The sequence below is a fragment of the Nothobranchius furzeri genome, chromosome 12 (genome assembly GCF_043380555.1).
Source record: "Nothobranchius furzeri strain GRZ-AD chromosome 12, NfurGRZ-RIMD1, whole genome shotgun sequence".
NCBI classification, from domain to species: domain Eukaryota; kingdom Metazoa; phylum Chordata; class Actinopteri; order Cyprinodontiformes; family Nothobranchiidae; genus Nothobranchius; species Nothobranchius furzeri.
In genome coordinates this window covers 66,120,242-66,136,690 of record NC_091752.1, presented here as the reverse complement: position 1 = coordinate 66,136,690, position 16,449 = coordinate 66,120,242, and the positions used below count along the sequence as shown (strand labels likewise).

Below are 16,449 nucleotides of genomic sequence, written 5' to 3'. Positions count from 1 at the left end.
AGCTATCGAATAGTTTTGTAATCGAGTACTCTATCGAATCTTTTATCGATTAATCGAGTACTCTAATAAACTACTCTTTTGCGTTTTTAAACCCTTATATCAAACAGCATGTTATAAAATATGAAAGACCTCTTGAAATGAGAAAGCAATTGCCAGTTGTTCTTCTTCAAGTTTTATTCAAAATTAGTTTTCAAAACTTCAGAACTTCAACGTTACTTCACAGTTAACAAATGCGAGCGGCTGCGGCCCAAACAGCACCAGAACCGCTCACGGCGCATGCGCAAACATGGCTCGCCAGCTGTTTCCCTATTAACACACGTCCGTTTGAATTTCTACACTTTTTTTTGTCTCACACCAACAAGGATTGTCGAAAGCATGTTTGCTGTGGTTATGTCAAATTATACTGATCACAAAATATTTATTTACTTTCTATCGTTTTCCTCCGCCACTCATAAATACCCGTGTCCTCCTGCAGCGATCCTGAGGGACAACGGACATCAATAACAACACAGTAAAAAGTCCAACATGTTGTAAAAACTGCTATTTTTAGCACATTTGAAGTCCGGCGTGTTGCTACCAGACGTACGGTGTGAGCTGAAAGTGAGTGCTACAAACGAAAAAGTCGCACAGTGTCTGCAGAATATACAGAAATACAGGCTAAAATGCATTATCTTGTAGAGGCTCCGAGTCCGCTTGCAGAAGTGACATTTACATGTGGATGTTTCCTGGTCAGGTGCTGCAGCTTGGAGGATGTGGTGTTGTGGTAGGCTAGATCCATTTTACAGTATTTACACTGGACTACGTTTTCCACCTTACGACGTGAAAAATGGTCCCACACCTTTGATTTTTTTTTTCGCACTCCACCGGGGTCCACGTTGTCCGCCATCAGGGATTCCCTAAGAAGAAGAAGAAAATATCATTTCTATAGCGCCTCTCAAGATAAAAATCACGAGGCGCTTTCCAAAAACAAAAGATGTAAAAATGTAAAAAAGCATTTAGAAAATGTTTAAAAATATATTTAAAATGAGCAAAAAGAGACAATTGTGATTATAAAAATGTTAAGAAAGAGAGAGAATAGGAAAAAGGGAAATCAGTGGTTCCTGAGGAAGGTGGAATAGGTGGGGAGAGCAGAATAAAGAGAGAGTGGTGAAGAAGGTCAGTGTGGAGCTGCCGCTAGGGGGTGCGCGAGGTGAAAAGTGTAATGGCTGCGGAGCTCAGTCTGTCATATGTCACCATTAGCATAGCCAGAAACTCATTTGTGGGTGGGCCGAAGAAAATGTAAGTGGGCCCAATAAATGTAATTGAAAACAAGTATATTTTGCGCGCACGTGCGTGTCCTCCACATGTGCCCCAGCTTAGAGGGCTGCATCGGCATGGGCGTCGCACCCGGGGGGGATGTGGGGGATTCAACGCCCACACTTTTCTTATTGAGATCGTTCAACTGACACCCTCAATTCTCCAGCCGTTTTGCTCACCTCCACACCAGTCTGGTTTCTTTACGTCGCACTCACTCTGTTTGCCTCATCTCCTTCTTCCCCTCCCGCTTCTGACAGCCGATGTCGGGTTTCAAGGAGAGCAGGAGAGGGAGGGACGGAAGAGCTCGACTGAATTCATAATTTTACATCTTGACATTAGCTGTACAAAGTCTGAGTTTGATAGTGAAGAACAACAATTTGCAGAGGTTTATAACAGGCGCGGCGCCAGGTTTTCATTTTTGGGTGGGCTACGGTATTTTTGGAGTGAAGCAGGCAGGTCGCGCTAGAAAATTTCGTTTAAAAAGACGTCATAAATGTGTTCCCCCGTCATTTTTATTTCTAAAATATGAAGTAAAAACTCACAATTTAATTTTCATTCATTTGTCATTAATATTTAGTCTACACCCGTGCGTTAAGTGGACCATCTTCCAGTAAAAGCAAAGCATCCAGCCCACCTCTCCAAATGCGTAAAATGTGCACCAGCCGCTAGTTAGGCGCGCCGCGCGCACCGTCAGCTACGTCAGCCCAGGCAAGAGCAGAGCAAATAGAGAAAGAATAGAGGATAATAATTCTTAAACAGTTTCACCTCATGTAGGCTAGGAACATTTCACCTGCCGTGGCCCGACCGCTTCAGCTCCACATAAACTTTGTGCGTAATCAAATGTCTCTACAGGTGCTTTCTGAGCTGAAGAGGCTATTCTGCCTCAGACTGGATGTGTCATGCGTCTCCATATTAGAGACGGGAACAAGCGCTGTTCAGCCAAAGTTTCATAATCAGAGAATATTTTTCCAAGTGACACATCCCTCAGAGAGACCGGGTTTCCAGACCGCATGCGCCGTGGTTCTGCGCTGTGCTGCGAACCCCTCTACAGATCTTCAGCTCACTGTCCACCGTGTGCGCTCCGATCCGCGCTGAGCACAGTGTCCAGTATAAAGCTCTGATGTTCTGATGGGAATCATTTCTGGATTGATTTAGTTACCTCCGCGATGTGCGTAACGATTAAAATGTCAGCTCGTCTGTGTGCGCATCAGTGTGCGTCGGAGTAATTCTTTCAAAACAACCAACATCCTTGAGTTTATCCGTCAAAATAAAAGTCAAATGGAAATATCTGTAACCTGCCATTTAACTGTTTTACCTTCCTGTGAAGATTGTTGCAAAGAGAAACAACTAAACGTGATTAACCCCAGAGCCACGCGCACTGCGCTGTCCTCCGTGACTGTAAATGAGGGGGAAACTATTTAATCGGATCCTTTTCTTTTCAACATGGTTTAATGTAGTTTCATTCAGTACAAACTTTAGTTACACTCATCTAACGAGACAGAGCCTGGATTTGTATTCTGAACAGTTTAAACATGTTTAAAATGGAGACGTGCGCGACGTGTCTAAAATTCGCACCTGCTCCGCTATTATGGAAATTAAACTAACAAGATGAGTAACATGGAATTATTTTAGACACAGACAACATCCTCCACACTTTTGAAAAGCTTACAACGTGCCTGTGCATCGGGATTGGGACCCAACACAAATCTTGCGGGGGCGGGCGGTGTGAACTTTGCTGCGGGCGGGAACGGTCGGCTAAAAGAAACAGTGCGGGATCGGGATGAGTATTATGGAGTCGGCAACTGATGTTGAAAAGAAGCTGAAACAAGGTCTTTGACACAAAAACCAAAGCAAGGCAAGTCAGACATTTGGAGGAGTTTCTCCGATCAGGTCTCTCTTAGAAAAGCGACCTCGATCACTGCCTGATTACAGAGGAGAATAGAATGTGAAACGGCCTTGATTTCATTACCCCTTTAAGCACCACACAGTAGCTCTTTTATGTATTTTTTAAGAATTTTAAGTAGCGAGGAGTTATTTGAAATCACCTGCACCGATGCGTCGCCGGTGATCCTGGTCATGCATCGGTGTTAAAGGGTTAAAAACTAAATGAAAACAAAGTGCGTCAATCCTGATCAATGTGTTAAAAGACGTGCAGGATCCGATCAATTTGTTTTTCCCTCATTTACAGTCATGGAAAAACAGTTAAAAGCAGGGCTTGTGTTGTGTTTACCGGACAGTTCCCGTATTTGACCGTTTATTTTGACGGAGAAAGAATAGAAAGAATTACCCCGACGCATGCAGACGAACTGACATTTTATTGGTTACGCACATCGCAGATGTAGCTAAATCACTCAAGAAAAGATTCCCATCTGAAGATCTGAGCTGGACACTGCTCAGCGCAGCTCGCTGTCAGCGCGTACGTACGGTGCACAGAGGGGGCTTGGAGCGCGTATCCGTTTGACACCTCTGAGCGTTTCCTCTGAACCCTTAGAAAACCGGGGGGGTTGAATGCTATAGAAGGAGGTCTGGAAATTGTTATTCCATAAATGAAGACTGACCAGGCAGCAGCCCCCAGGTTGTAACTCCTGCAGCCTGCAACGATAATCCCAGTCTGCAGGTCACGTGTTCAGAGATTAGCGGTGCTCTTTCACCTTGGATTAATTTCTTCAACGGGCAAGAAGATCAGCGGCTAGATAAAAATGAAACCACATGGCCTTCAGTAAACATAATGTCAGCATGTACATCTGTGTTTGTGCACCATGCTGAAGATTACACGTGAGCCAAACTCTCAGAAAAGTTGGGTTAACCTGACCAGATTCTGTCCCAGACTCTTCAGGCGACAGTAGACCAACGCTCCGGATGCTTAACCTGTCTACTTGGTCTTGTGTTTGGTTTGGACCGCTGACATTTCTCCTTTCCTTTCTTTGGTTTTTAGGTTAAACTGAATGAAAGCAGAACCCCCCGCCCCCCTCCACCACCCAGAACACTGAAGAACTAAGAGGTCTTAAGAAGGCAGAGGCCGAGTGGAGGAGTCAAGGAGGGAGGGATGGCAGAGACGATTAGCAGCTAATCCACTCCACGGAGGAGCTTTATCTTTCCTCCAGAACGATGCAGACAAAACAGTTGCTGGATTACAACATTCTACTTCATTGCCCTCTTCGAGAAGCGTGTCGGACTCTGGTTGCTTGAAGGGTTGGAGTTCTTTGGAGCAGAAGACCCAGTGGACTGAGAACAAAGGTGACAGGTTGTCCTGTGGGCAGCGTGGAGGTCGCACACATGGATAAACCTTATTCAGACGGAGACTTTGCTTGACTGGATTCCTGCTTTTTGTTCCTTTTCTCAACTTGTCCAACCAGGAGTCACCAGAGAAGAGGGTCAATGCACTGACAGACCTCACTGACAGTGAGTGCTGTTGGTTATTTGAGATAAAAAAATAAAAAATAAGTCAAATCACATTAAAAACCTTGATTTTCTGCTAGCAAACAGGACTTAAAGCTTTCACAGGTAAGAAGGTAAAAACACAAGGAACATCTTTAAGGCAGAACTCAAATCATGGCTTCAGTTCAACATTTAAATGTTGCATTCCACCTTAAAAATGTCTTCTTACGGTTTGTTGTAAAGGTCAAGCACAGTTGCTGCTTTATGGGATGTCCTGGTGAGGTGATCCTCTTACGAAACACAATGTCTAAAACAATAAAAAGAAGCTCTGCATGAACACCGCTGCTGAGCTATCCGAATTAAGAAAAGCTATAAGCTAAAATAAGCTAAAAGTAAATAAGTAAATAAGCTAAAAGCGTATTTACACTCGCGGTTGGAGTTTTGCGTCTGGGCAGCCTCTCACCGGACCAAATATACCCAGTGCCCCGTCAGCCCCAAAACGCTCCAACCACACGGACTGCGGTAACCAGAGGAAACCAAGCATGGCCTTGTAATTTATCCTCTTTGTTATTCTGTCATGATTGAAAGCTGCTGCTGTGCACTTGGAGAGAGTTGGGTCCTTTTGGAGAGGCATGCAGAGACGAGAGGCAGGCGTGTAAACAGACACATACAGAGCAGATGATAAAGAGAAACTGTGCTGGATGAGGAATGGGTTTCACTTTCTGATGGATCAACAACATTTTTGTGTTTTCTGTGGTTATTGTCCAGGCATTTGATTTCTTTTTCTTCTTTCTCGTTTAGCAGTGGACCCGAACCTGGACTGACATGCTGTCAGAGTCCGGATTTGATTCATTTTAAAGGAAAAACACAAAGTTCTTCTTCCACAATGAGTCTGGGAAAGCTTCCAGGGATTAAAGGCCTCGTGTCGGGCTCTCAGGGGAAACGGCGCTTCAAGAGCGAGCTCTCCGTGGATATGATCAGCCCGCCGCTGGCTGACTTCCGACACACCATGCACGTCGGACGTGGAGGGGACGTGTTTGGCGACACTTCCTTCCTGAGCAACTATGGGGGTGTCAAGGAACCAGGAAGTCCAGACTCAGCGAGCAGCTCCAAGTCAACCGGTTTCTTCACGCGCACCTTTCGGCACGTGCGGCGGACGTCTGGTCCCAGGACCCGAGCTGGTTCCCGAGACTTGTCATCCCCTCCTCCAGACATCTCACCCATCATTAAAAATGCCATCTCTTTGCCTCAGCTGAACGTAGACTCCGTGAATGGATGCCTCCAGGGGGCGCTGTTCCCAAACTCCATCAGCTCAGCGGACGATTCCTTCTGCGCCTATGGTGAGATAATACAGATAATCAGTCCCAGTGTGGGATTCATGCAAAGCACCTTAGGAGGGAGATTATGTTCATTAAAAGGAAGTGATCTCACTCTGACATGATGGTCTGAGCACATGATGAATCGTGATGAAGATGAAGATAGACGAAGCTTAGTACTGAAGCAAACACCACATATTTGCCGTTCATCTAAAAGGTTTTACACACACCAGTTAGGCTGCACAGATGATAAAATAGGTCTATTTTGCTTTTATTGAGCCAGATATTCTTGTAGCAATTTAAAATGGTCCTGGTCAGCCGTAGACGTAGTTTTGACTTTAGAAATTAGGGGGGACACAACCGGCAGGGGGTTGTCTTTACAGTAAGTATACAAAATTATGTATAAAACTACAGCCTAGAGGGTCTTTTATGCAGTGTCAGAAATGCAGAACTGTGAAGTACACAGGTGGCAGTAAAACAAAAACAAAAAAGTAATACTTTCAGTTCTACTTTGTTTTCACCTTGTTAGTCATTTTCATTCCAACTTATTGTCACCATTTTACACTTATTTTTTGAATATCTGTTCAATAGAGCTCATTTACATCAGATTCTAGCTGAACTCTTGGTCCTAGCGCTCAGCCAGTCTATTTAATATAGCATAAATATTGTTTTGGACGGTAAAAAGATCAGGGCCCATGTGACCAGCCATAACGAACACCATGTTCGAACATAAGGATGCCCACCGGTACACTTGGTACCAGGGCAGCCTGGGTCACAGGTTGATGATAGATTTTGTAGTCGTATCATCTGACCTGCGGCCGTATGTTTTGGACACCCGAGTGAAGAGAGGGGCGGAGCTGTCAACTGATCACCACCTGGTGGTGAGTTGGATCAGATGGCAAGGGAACATGCCGCGTAGACCTGGCAGACCCAAACGCATAGTGAGGGTCTGCTGGGAACGCCTGGCAGAAGAACCTGTCAAGACGGTCTTCAACTCCCACCTCCGGCAGAGCTTTGACCACGTCCCGAGAGCAGTGGGGGACATTGAGTCAGAGTGGGCCTTGTTCCACTCTGCGATTGTCGAGGCGGCTGTTGCTAGCTGTGGTCGTAAGGTGGCCGGTGCCAGTCGTGGTGGCAACCCCCGTACCCGCTGGTGGACACCAGAGGTTCGGGGAGCCGTCAGGCTGAAGAAGGAGGCCTACAGGGCGTGGCTGGTCTGTGGGTCTCCGGAGGCAGCAGACAGGTACCGGATAGCCAAGCGGGGTGCAGCAGTGGCAGTTGCCGAGGCAAAATCTCGGGCGTGGGAGGAGTTTGGTGAGGCCATGGAGAAAGACTATCGATCGGCTCCAAAGAGGTTCTGGCAAACTGTCCGGCGCCTCAGGAGAGGAAGGCAGCAACTCGTTCACACTGTTTACAGTGGGGATGGGGAGCTGCTGACGTCAACTGAGGCTATAGTCGGACGGTGGAAGGAATACTTTGAGGAGCTCCTCAATCCCACCAATGCGCATTCCGAGGAGGAACCAGAGCTGGGAGGCCTGGGGATGGACTGTCCGATCTCGGGGGCAGAAGTTGCTGAGGTAGTCAAACAACTACACAGCGGCGGAGCCCCGGGGGCGGATGAGGTTCGTCCTGGGTATCTCAAGGCTATGGATGTTGTAGGGCTGTCATGGTTGACACGTCTCTGCAACATTGTGTGGTCATCGGGGGCAGTTCCTAGGGAGTGGCAGACCGGGGTGGTGGTCCCCATCTTTAAGAAGGGTGACCTGAGGGTGTGTTCCAAATATAGGGGGATCACACTCCTCAGCCTCCCTGGAAAGGTCTACTCCAAGGTACTGGAGAGGAGGGTCCGATCGATAGTTGAATCTCAGATTGAGGAGGAGCAATGTGGTTTTCGTCCTGGCCGTGGAACTGTGGACCAGCTCTATACCCTTGCAAGGGTGATGGAGGGGGCATGGGAGTTTGCCCAACCAATCCACATGTGCTTTGTGGATTTGGAGAAGGCTTATGACCGTGTCCCCAGGGGCACCCTGTGGGGGACGCTCCAGGAGTATGGGGTGGGTGGCTTTCTGTTAAGGGCCATTCAGTCCCTTTACCAGAGGAGCGTGAGTTTGGTCCGCATAGCCGGTAGTAAGTCGGACCTGTTCCCAGTGAGGGTTGGACTCCGCCAGGGCTGCCCTTTGTCACCGGTTCTGTTCATCACTTTTATGGACAGAATTTCTAGACGCAGCCGTGGTGTGGAGTGTGTCGAGTTTGGTGGCAGGAGAATCTCGTCTCTGCTTTTTGCGGATGATGTGGTCCTCCTAGCTTCATCCAGCTCTGACCTTCAGCTCTTGCTGGGTAGGTTCATGGCCGAGTGTGAAGCGGCTGGGATGAGGATCAGCACCTCCAAATCTGAGACCATTGTTCTCGACCGGAAAAGGGTGGCTTGCCACCTCCGGGTCGGGGGAGAGGTCCTACCTCAAGTGGAGGAGTTTAAGTATCTCGGGGTCTTGTTCACGAGTGAGGGTAGGAGGGATCGGGAGATCGACAGGCGGATTGGTTCGGCGTCTGCAGTGATGCGGACGCTGAGCCGATCTGTCGTGATGAGGAGGGAGCTGAGCCAGAAAGCCAGGCTCTCGATTTACCGGTCGATCTACATCCCAATCCTCACCTATGGTCATGAGCTTTGGGTAATGACCGAAAGAACGAGATCATAGATACAAGCGGCCGAAATGAGTTTCCTCCGTAGGGTGGCCGGGCTCAGCCTTAGAGATAGGATGAGGAGCTCGGACATTCGGGAGGGACTCTGAGTAGAACCGCTGCTCCTCCGGATCGAAAGGAGTCAGGTGAGGTGGTTTGGGCATCTGGTCAGGATGCCTCCTGGACGCCTCCCCGGGGAGGTGTTTCGGGCATGTCCTGCCGGCAGAAGGCCCCCGGGTCGACCCAGGACACGTTGGAGAGGTTACATCTCCAATCTGGTCCGGGAACGCCTTGGGGTCCTGCCGGAGGAGCTGGTGGACAAGGCCGGGGAGAGGACGGCCTGGAGCTCCCTAGTTGGGATGCTGCCCCCGCGACCCGGACCCGGATAAGCGGAGGAAGACGACGACGACGACGGCAAAAAATAGACAATTGTGATTAAAAATGTAAGGAGGAGAGAGAGTGAATAGGAAATAGGGAGTGGATCCTGAGGAAGAAGAGAGAGAGGAAAAAACAAAAAACCCGACTGGATCGGAGGCAGTGACCGACTCAGCACGAGCCGTTTTCAGCTCTATCTTGTCAAATGCACCACGTACGTTACGAAAAAAGTAACTTTAAATAACTTTAAAGTAACTTTAAAAGGAAGCAAACTGAAGAAAACATAAGGATTACTGAAGAAACGTGAACAGTGAAGCAAGCACAGAGAGATCCGTTAGTGTGTGTGTGTGTGTGTGTGTGTGTGTGTGTGTGTGTGTGTGTGTGTGTGTGTGTGTGTATCTGCTCTGTCTTCTCGATCCCCAGTGAGTCGTGGAGGATGGCTGCTTATACTGAGCCTGGATCATCTGGAGGTTTCTTCCTGTTAAAAGGAAGTTTTCCTCTCCACTGTCGCTATATGCTTGCTTAGTATGGGGATTGCTGTAAAGTCACTGACACTAGTCAGTGACTTGATGCAATTTGCTGTGTTCCTTATATGGGAAACATTTTTTCTGATTGGCTTAATGAACTGACCTGAATTGGAATGATTATTATGTGAAGTGCCTTGAGACGACTCTTGTCGTGATTTGGCGCTATATAAATAAAATTGAATTGAATTGAATTCTTTTCGACTTGCTGTGTGTGACTCGTCTTCCCTCCTCATCTAGACTCTTCTGGCACTGATCCATAACTGGCAACCATATCTGAGATTGGACTTGTTTGTTTTGATACACGGACCGCAGTACCCAACTTTGACCACAGGATGTCATTCTTACTTTTTGCACCTTTAAGTGAAACCAGCAAATTTGGCTTCTCTGAAAATGTTCGTGATGGATTAAAGAGTGAGTGGAAAAATTGACCAAAGTCCCACAAATTTTATGAAATTCAGAAAACACGAATAACTTTTGATACAGATAAGACTAGATTGGATAAAATGAGGAATGACTCAACACTTTTATGAGTGTCTGGTAGGATTGTCGTTGGACTTTAGTACTCAGTCTCAGGGCCTCCTATCAGCAGCACTTTTCTCTTTCTTTGTCACATTCCGGGAAAGTCAATGTTCCAGAAAAGTGAAGCTAATAATTCAAATGTCAGAAAAGGGTTAACAAATACATTTGTGTCTCCTGCTAATTCAGTAAACACATACAAAAATATTTTTTTATTCTGTGAAATGTGCACTTAGTGTGTCACTTAAAAGAATGATCATGAAACTGATTGATGACGAAACAACTTAGTTCAGGAAAGCATTACATCACCGTGTCCTCTACTGTTTGTGGATTTGGTGCAAACAGGACTATAAATGTCCGCAGATACATAATCACATAGAGACACGCTTTTCTTTTTTACAGCCTTTCGCATTTTCCTCCAAAATTACCAGCAAACAATCAGCCTTCTTCTGAGTCATCAGGAATCACCATGGCAACACCTGTACACAGAGAAGCCTGTAAACACAAACTCCCACAGCTGCTTTGACGAGCAGAGAGAAACTTAGTTTCTGTGTGTGTCTGCCTGAATGAGCAGGCACAAACTCATCTGCTCACCAATCACAGGCTGTCAGACAGCTGTGTGTGGAATTCCCCCATCGGATTTATTATCCAACACAAAAGGAATTTTCCAACTTGGACTGATTTAGAGCTGGCACAGTGAATCAGGGAACTTGGGAATGTGCTTTTATTTACCTCATGGCTTCATTACACAGATTATTGTGTACAACACTGGTTAATGACACAGTTTTATAAGTGTTGCATTTACATTTTATACACATGTTTATCAATAATTACCCACATGAATCCTATTTAATTTGATTGCTGAGCATAAACCAGAAACCTCAGACTTCCAGAATCTAAAGTCAGAATCATTCGGTTAAAGCAGGCGTGGGGAACCTTGGTCCTCAAGAGCCGGTATCCCGCACGTCTTTGCTCCAACGCTTCTGATTCAGCGGCGGTTGATTCTCCAGTTCAGCAGCTCATCAAGCTCTGCAGAAGCCTGTTAATCACCTGCTGATTGAAATCAGGTGTGTTGAAGCAGGGTTGAAAGTAAAATATGCTAGATACCGAACCTCGGTGGACCAGGGTTCCCCACCCCTGGGTTTAAGCCACTCTTTGGCTAACAAACACTACCCCCTGCTGGTGAAACAGTTCTTTACAGGAGAAACTCCAACTCTAAAAAAAATTCTGACACTAGAAATGCTTAAAATTGTTTTAAATAGTAAAAACTTTACAGTCAGTTTTTTGTACACCTGCTAAATTGTTTATCAACAAAAATCAGCCAATCACATGGCAGCAACTCAGTGATGAGATGGGATACAGACAGCCTGCTGAAGTTAAAACTGACCAACAGAAGGGAGAAGAGAGGATATTTAGACACTTTGATTGTGGCCTGGTTGTTGGTACCAGACAGGCTGGTTTAGGTATTCAAGAACCTTCTGATCTACTGGGATTTTCACCCACAACTATCTTTATGGTTTATAGAGAATGTTCTGAAAAACAAAAATATTCAGTGAGTCTCAGTTGTTGAAGTTAGATGAGAATGATCCGACTGGTTCTGGATGAAAGAAAGATACCAGTAGCTCAGATAAGCACTGGCTCTTTCCAAGGTTTGCAGAACAGCATCTCCGAACCACTCCAGCTTTGCCAGATGGACTCCAGCAGCAGAAGACCCCACCAGGTGTCTCTCCTGTAAGATAAGAACAGGAAGCTGATTTTACAAGGATCACCAGAACTGGACCGGAAGAAACTGGAAAACCGTTTCATGGTCTGATGGTCGGGTCCGAATTTGGTGTCACCAACTTCCTGCCTTGTATGCTTCAGGCTACTGCTGGTGGTGATGATGGAGGGGGATGTTCTTGTCCCGCTTTGGACCCCTTAGTCCCACCTGAACCTGGTTTAAACACCACAGCCTACCTGAGTATTGTTGCTGACCATGTCCATCCATTTATTAACAGTGGACCCAACTTATTTATGCATGCAACATGTCTCTAATCTCAGATCATCTCTAGCTGGTTTCTAGAACATGACCAACGGAGACAGTAATCTTTGCCTCTGTTACTTCCCATCTGGATTACTGGATTACATTCTAGTGTTACACAGGAAGCAGCTTTGGTCGCCTCCAGCTGGTGGAAAATGCTGATGCCCATTTTTTAACAGAAACTACACATCAAGTGCACATGATCACAGCTCTGGTTTTGTTTCTGCAGCAGCCTCTTCATGTTACAGGGTATCCGCGGATCCTTAAAAAGTCTTAAACTGGCGTTTCCAAATTTAAGGCCCTAAAAATCCTTAAAAATGACAAATAATCCTTAAATACAGTTTCCAAAGGTCTTAAATTACCAAAGACCCAATAAACAAGATTCTTTTATTTCTATAAAATTTTCGTGAATTTCTAGTTGGTGTTCAACATTTTTTGTATATATATTGGCGTAAGCGGAACCGTATACATTCATTTGGTTGTGAAAGGGGGCTGTTTTATATGAGCACATTAACTGGTTAAGCTAGTGGGAGCCTGCGCCATGGGGAAGTGTAAGCTTAATGGTAAATGGATGGCTAATCCCCACGTTCGCGATGTGGTTAGCACCGGTTCCAGGCAATAGCTGGAAATTATAGCTTACATTTAATTTTTAAAATAGCTTAAATTTGGTCAAAGTGGCCTTAAAAAAGGTCTTAAAAAGTCTTAAATTTGGCTCCCTTAAACCTGCAGATACCCTGTGTTAGTATTTGTTTAAAATTAGAGGTTATTTTTTTAAATTTTCAACCATTAGAGCATGAAATGTTATCTCTGTGGTTTGTTTTGCCTTTGCAGGACAAACAGGCTGTTTTATGACCTAATCTTGAGGTCCCTCTGACATCTTAAACATGCGTGTTTTAGGTCATGGGTCTTCTCTTGCTTCTTATGCTCTGTTTTTTATCTTCTGCACTTAGGTTCGCCCTACAGTGGGTTTTAGTGCTTTAGAAATAACGTGGTATGGGATGTGGTGCAACAGGAGATTCCCATCATGGGCAGCAATCAAGTCTGGAGCAACTGTTGATGCTGCCATGTCAACATGGAGCAGAACCTCTGGGGAATGCATCAAACATCTTACTGACTTTCAGATCAAACCCGTTCAACTCGTGCTCTCAGATACACCACAGTGATTTGTCTTGCTGTAATTCTCATTATTTGAACGATCTGAGTTTCGTTTTCTGTTCCCAGGTGTCCAGTCTGGATTTGTCACCCTGCCTCGATTCTCCAGACTTGAGAGAGAGTTCCAAGATGGAGACAGCTGGAGAAGGTCTTCTCTGACTCGCTCAGATTCCCTCACTTCATTCACCGTCGACCTCGGCCCGTCTCTCATGACCGAAGTGTTGAGCTTGATTGACAACCCCGGCTCCCTTCGAGTGTCCAACCACAGCCAGGCTGCAGGTGAGGAAGAGGAAAAAGATGAAGACAGCTCATTCATGGAGACACCTGTGCAGACCCCTACCGTGACTTCACCCAACCCTTCCATGTGCAGCGAGTCACTCAGTCGCAACATGAATGGAAGACAGAGTTATAATCAGACAGGGACAGAGGACGGGAGGATTACGAGGACACGGGACATGTCTTCTGGGTTTTCTCACAGAGAGGAGCCAGTAATGGAGGCAGAGCGGTTCCATAAAGCAGCTGATGTTCTGGCTCGTCACTACGGTGGAGGCTCCTTCTCAAGAGGAACGAGGACGAGCAGCAAAGTGGCATCGCCGGCTCTTTACAGGAATCACAAAAAATCATACGCCTTCTCCGAGGAGGAGGAGGAGGAGGAGATCAAAGTTTAGATTTCAGGACTCAGAAACCCATCGATACATGTAAAACAGAGATGAACAATAATCCTGTTGAAACATGAATTATTATTTATGTTATCTAACAAACACACAGATCTTTTTTCTACTTTTTAAATAGATTTATTATTTCTAACCTGATGCAATTATGATGCTCAGCAAACTCTCGGCTGTTTACTTAAACGTTTAAACATATAAAAACTATATTTGTGAGTTCATCATTTACTCAGAATCATTATGTTAATACATTATTTTACACACCTATAAATAATCTAACTCGTGTTTTATGCTGTGTACATTTGTAATATTTATCTGAAGACTTTGTGATAACTTCCTGTAAAAAGTGTAATGTTCAACTACTTAGACTACATTACACGGTAGTGTTAGAATTGATGTTCACCTCCTCTGGTTACCTGCACCCTGATTAAAACAGTATTATTTAACCATCCGTCCTTTATCCTAACTGCTTCACCCCTAAGTAGGTTCGTTCCAAGTTGGTAGCCTTGTAGCGAGACGGTTGCAGGTTTAAATCCTGGCTGCAGCCTTTCTATGTAGAGTTGGCATCATGGACGTAATTTTGGGGGGGGGGGACAGGGGGGACATGTCCCCCCCACTTTTTCCAAATTCAAGTTTTGACCCCTGCACTTTTTACCATCCAAAAACAATATTACACTATATTAAATTGACACTGGTTGAGCTCTAGGACCAAGCGGAAAACAACCGTTTGTGTTGAAGCCTGTTTCCCATTAGAGCATACTGTAAAGATACCCCCCCCCCCCCCTTGTGTCCCCCCCACTTCTAAAGTGAAAATTACGTCCATGGTTGGCATGTTCTATTCATGCATTGGTGAGTTGCTACTCTGGTTTCCTCTCACAGACCAAAAACACATTTGTTAGGTTAACTGGAGGCTGTAAACTGTACTCTGTAGGTGTCAGTGAGCGTGTGACTGATTGTGTGTTACGTGTCCCTACGATGGACTGTAGACCTGTCCTTGGGGTCCCCGGCTCTTACCGGACGGCTGCTGGAGTTAGACACCATCTCCCTGCTAGGGAGGAGAAGCGATTCAGAAAAAGAGCCAGAGGGGGAGTGAATTTTGAGGGCCTGTTATTTAATAAGACATTAAATAGAAAATTGTATTTAGTCTTTTGAAGGTTCGTTGTTAGTTGATGCTCTTTTTTATTTGACCTGCTTTTACTTGTGGGCCATTCCCATCTGTACCGGGTCGGCCCGGGCCGGGTCGCGTAGGTTGTTTACATATCTGGGTGGCCTGGTACTTTTCCGGGCCAACCAAGGCTCATTCTCAGCCCTCTTCTCGAGGGGGTCTGCTTCAGGCCGACCAGGGCCAACACACCCACTGCTGACAGCAAATTCACACCTTCCATTAGAGCAAGCCTCTGATTGGTGGGTAGAATCAGCCCACATGGACTTAAGGCAAGGATGTGTGGAATCAACCGGGCCAGGCTGGGGCCGACTGGGGCTACCCGGCCCGGGCCGACCCGGTACAGATGGTAATGGCCCATTAGAGTCACGTGATGTCAAGGAAACAGCTCTAACAGCAGGAGGAGTTTTACACTGTAACCCCGAATAAGTTCACTGAACTCAAAATGTATGAGGAAACTGATTGCCTAATAATGTTTAAGTTAACTCGTCTAAAAACTATAAGTTTACCATAACGTTAAAAATACGACCTGAATAAAATTAAAGCATGTAACTACCTCCAACCTATAACTTAGCACTCAAGCAATTTACAAAGTTTAATTTCACTAAACTTGCTTATTTTATTTAATTTGAACTTTATTACATGTTTTAACTAACTTAAATATAACTTGTATGAACTCTAAATGGATCTATTAAACCCTGACCCAATTAAGTTGAATTTACTTAAAAATGACAATGTGACAGGCAGATCATGACTCACACACCCATAAATGTTAACAGCCAATGAAAGTGGATCACTCAAAGTCAAGTCAAGAGTATCTGACGTCAGTTTTTATTATCAACTTAGAAATTTTTTTAGAAACTCCTGTTTGGTTTTAATGTTGATAATTCGCCCTTTAATTGTTAACCTTTTAGTCTTGATTTTTTTGGCATTATTTTAATAATGCTCTCTGTCTGTTTGCACTTGTTTTTAGAACCTTTTATAACATTGAAACCCATTTTAACTCCACTGTCGCATTTCTTATTTTGCCCCCTCCTTCACATTTTAACACCTCTTGTCGGGGGCGTAACATTGGCCTGGGAAACATGACATTGATCAACATCTTTGGAGAGAGTCCTGCTGATATGCAGGACGTCCTGCAGATTGTTGTTCAGGCTTTCATGAGGATGAAGAAAGTTAGTTTTTCTCCGAGTTGTGTGTTTGTTCACCAGAACGCTACAGACGTAACAGCTGCAGAAAAAACATGGATGGAAAAAGACACTTAAAAGAAAAACTGGACAAAAGGGCTCAACTCGTTGCCAAGGAGGAGGTTTGTGATGCTGAATGCTTCAGTGATGTCATTGCTTTTGATGTGAAAAAA

The 16,449-nt window shown here is 45.3% G+C and overlaps 1 protein-coding gene and 1 long non-coding RNA gene across 5 annotated transcripts; one reads left to right on the top strand and one right to left on the bottom strand.

Annotated features, from left to right (window-relative positions):
- Positions 1-657: 657 nt before the first annotated feature.
- LOC129166937 (uncharacterized) lies at positions 658-5,466 on the bottom strand. Of its 3 annotated transcripts, XR_011515785.1 has the most exons (5): positions 5,100-5,462; positions 4,904-4,981; positions 4,109-4,705; positions 3,855-3,985; positions 658-896 (listed from the first exon to the last, which is right to left on the bottom strand). It is a non-coding gene; the product is annotated as an uncharacterized lncRNA (long non-coding RNA). The 3 variants fall into 3 exon arrangements; XR_011515784.1 differs by having other exon boundaries at positions 3,855-4,705; positions 4,885-4,981; positions 5,100-5,466; XR_011515783.1 differs by having other exon boundaries at positions 3,855-4,705; positions 5,100-5,465.
- Positions 4,559-14,378, top strand: cdc42ep1b (CDC42 effector protein (Rho GTPase binding) 1b). Of its 2 annotated transcripts, none has more exons than XM_015945339.3 (3): positions 4,559-4,698; positions 5,476-6,014; positions 13,329-14,378. In XM_015945339.3, exons 2-3 carry the CDS (start codon positions 5,561-5,563, stop codon positions 13,925-13,927), a joined length of 1,053 nt encoding a protein of 350 aa, XP_015800825.3. In that variant the 5' UTR covers positions 4,559-4,698; positions 5,476-5,560; the 3' UTR covers positions 13,928-14,378. The 2 variants fall into 2 exon arrangements, with proteins under 2 accessions (XP_015800825.3, XP_070398955.1); XM_070542854.1 differs by having other exon boundaries at positions 4,664-4,800.
- Positions 14,379-16,449: the final 2,071 nt, after the last annotated feature.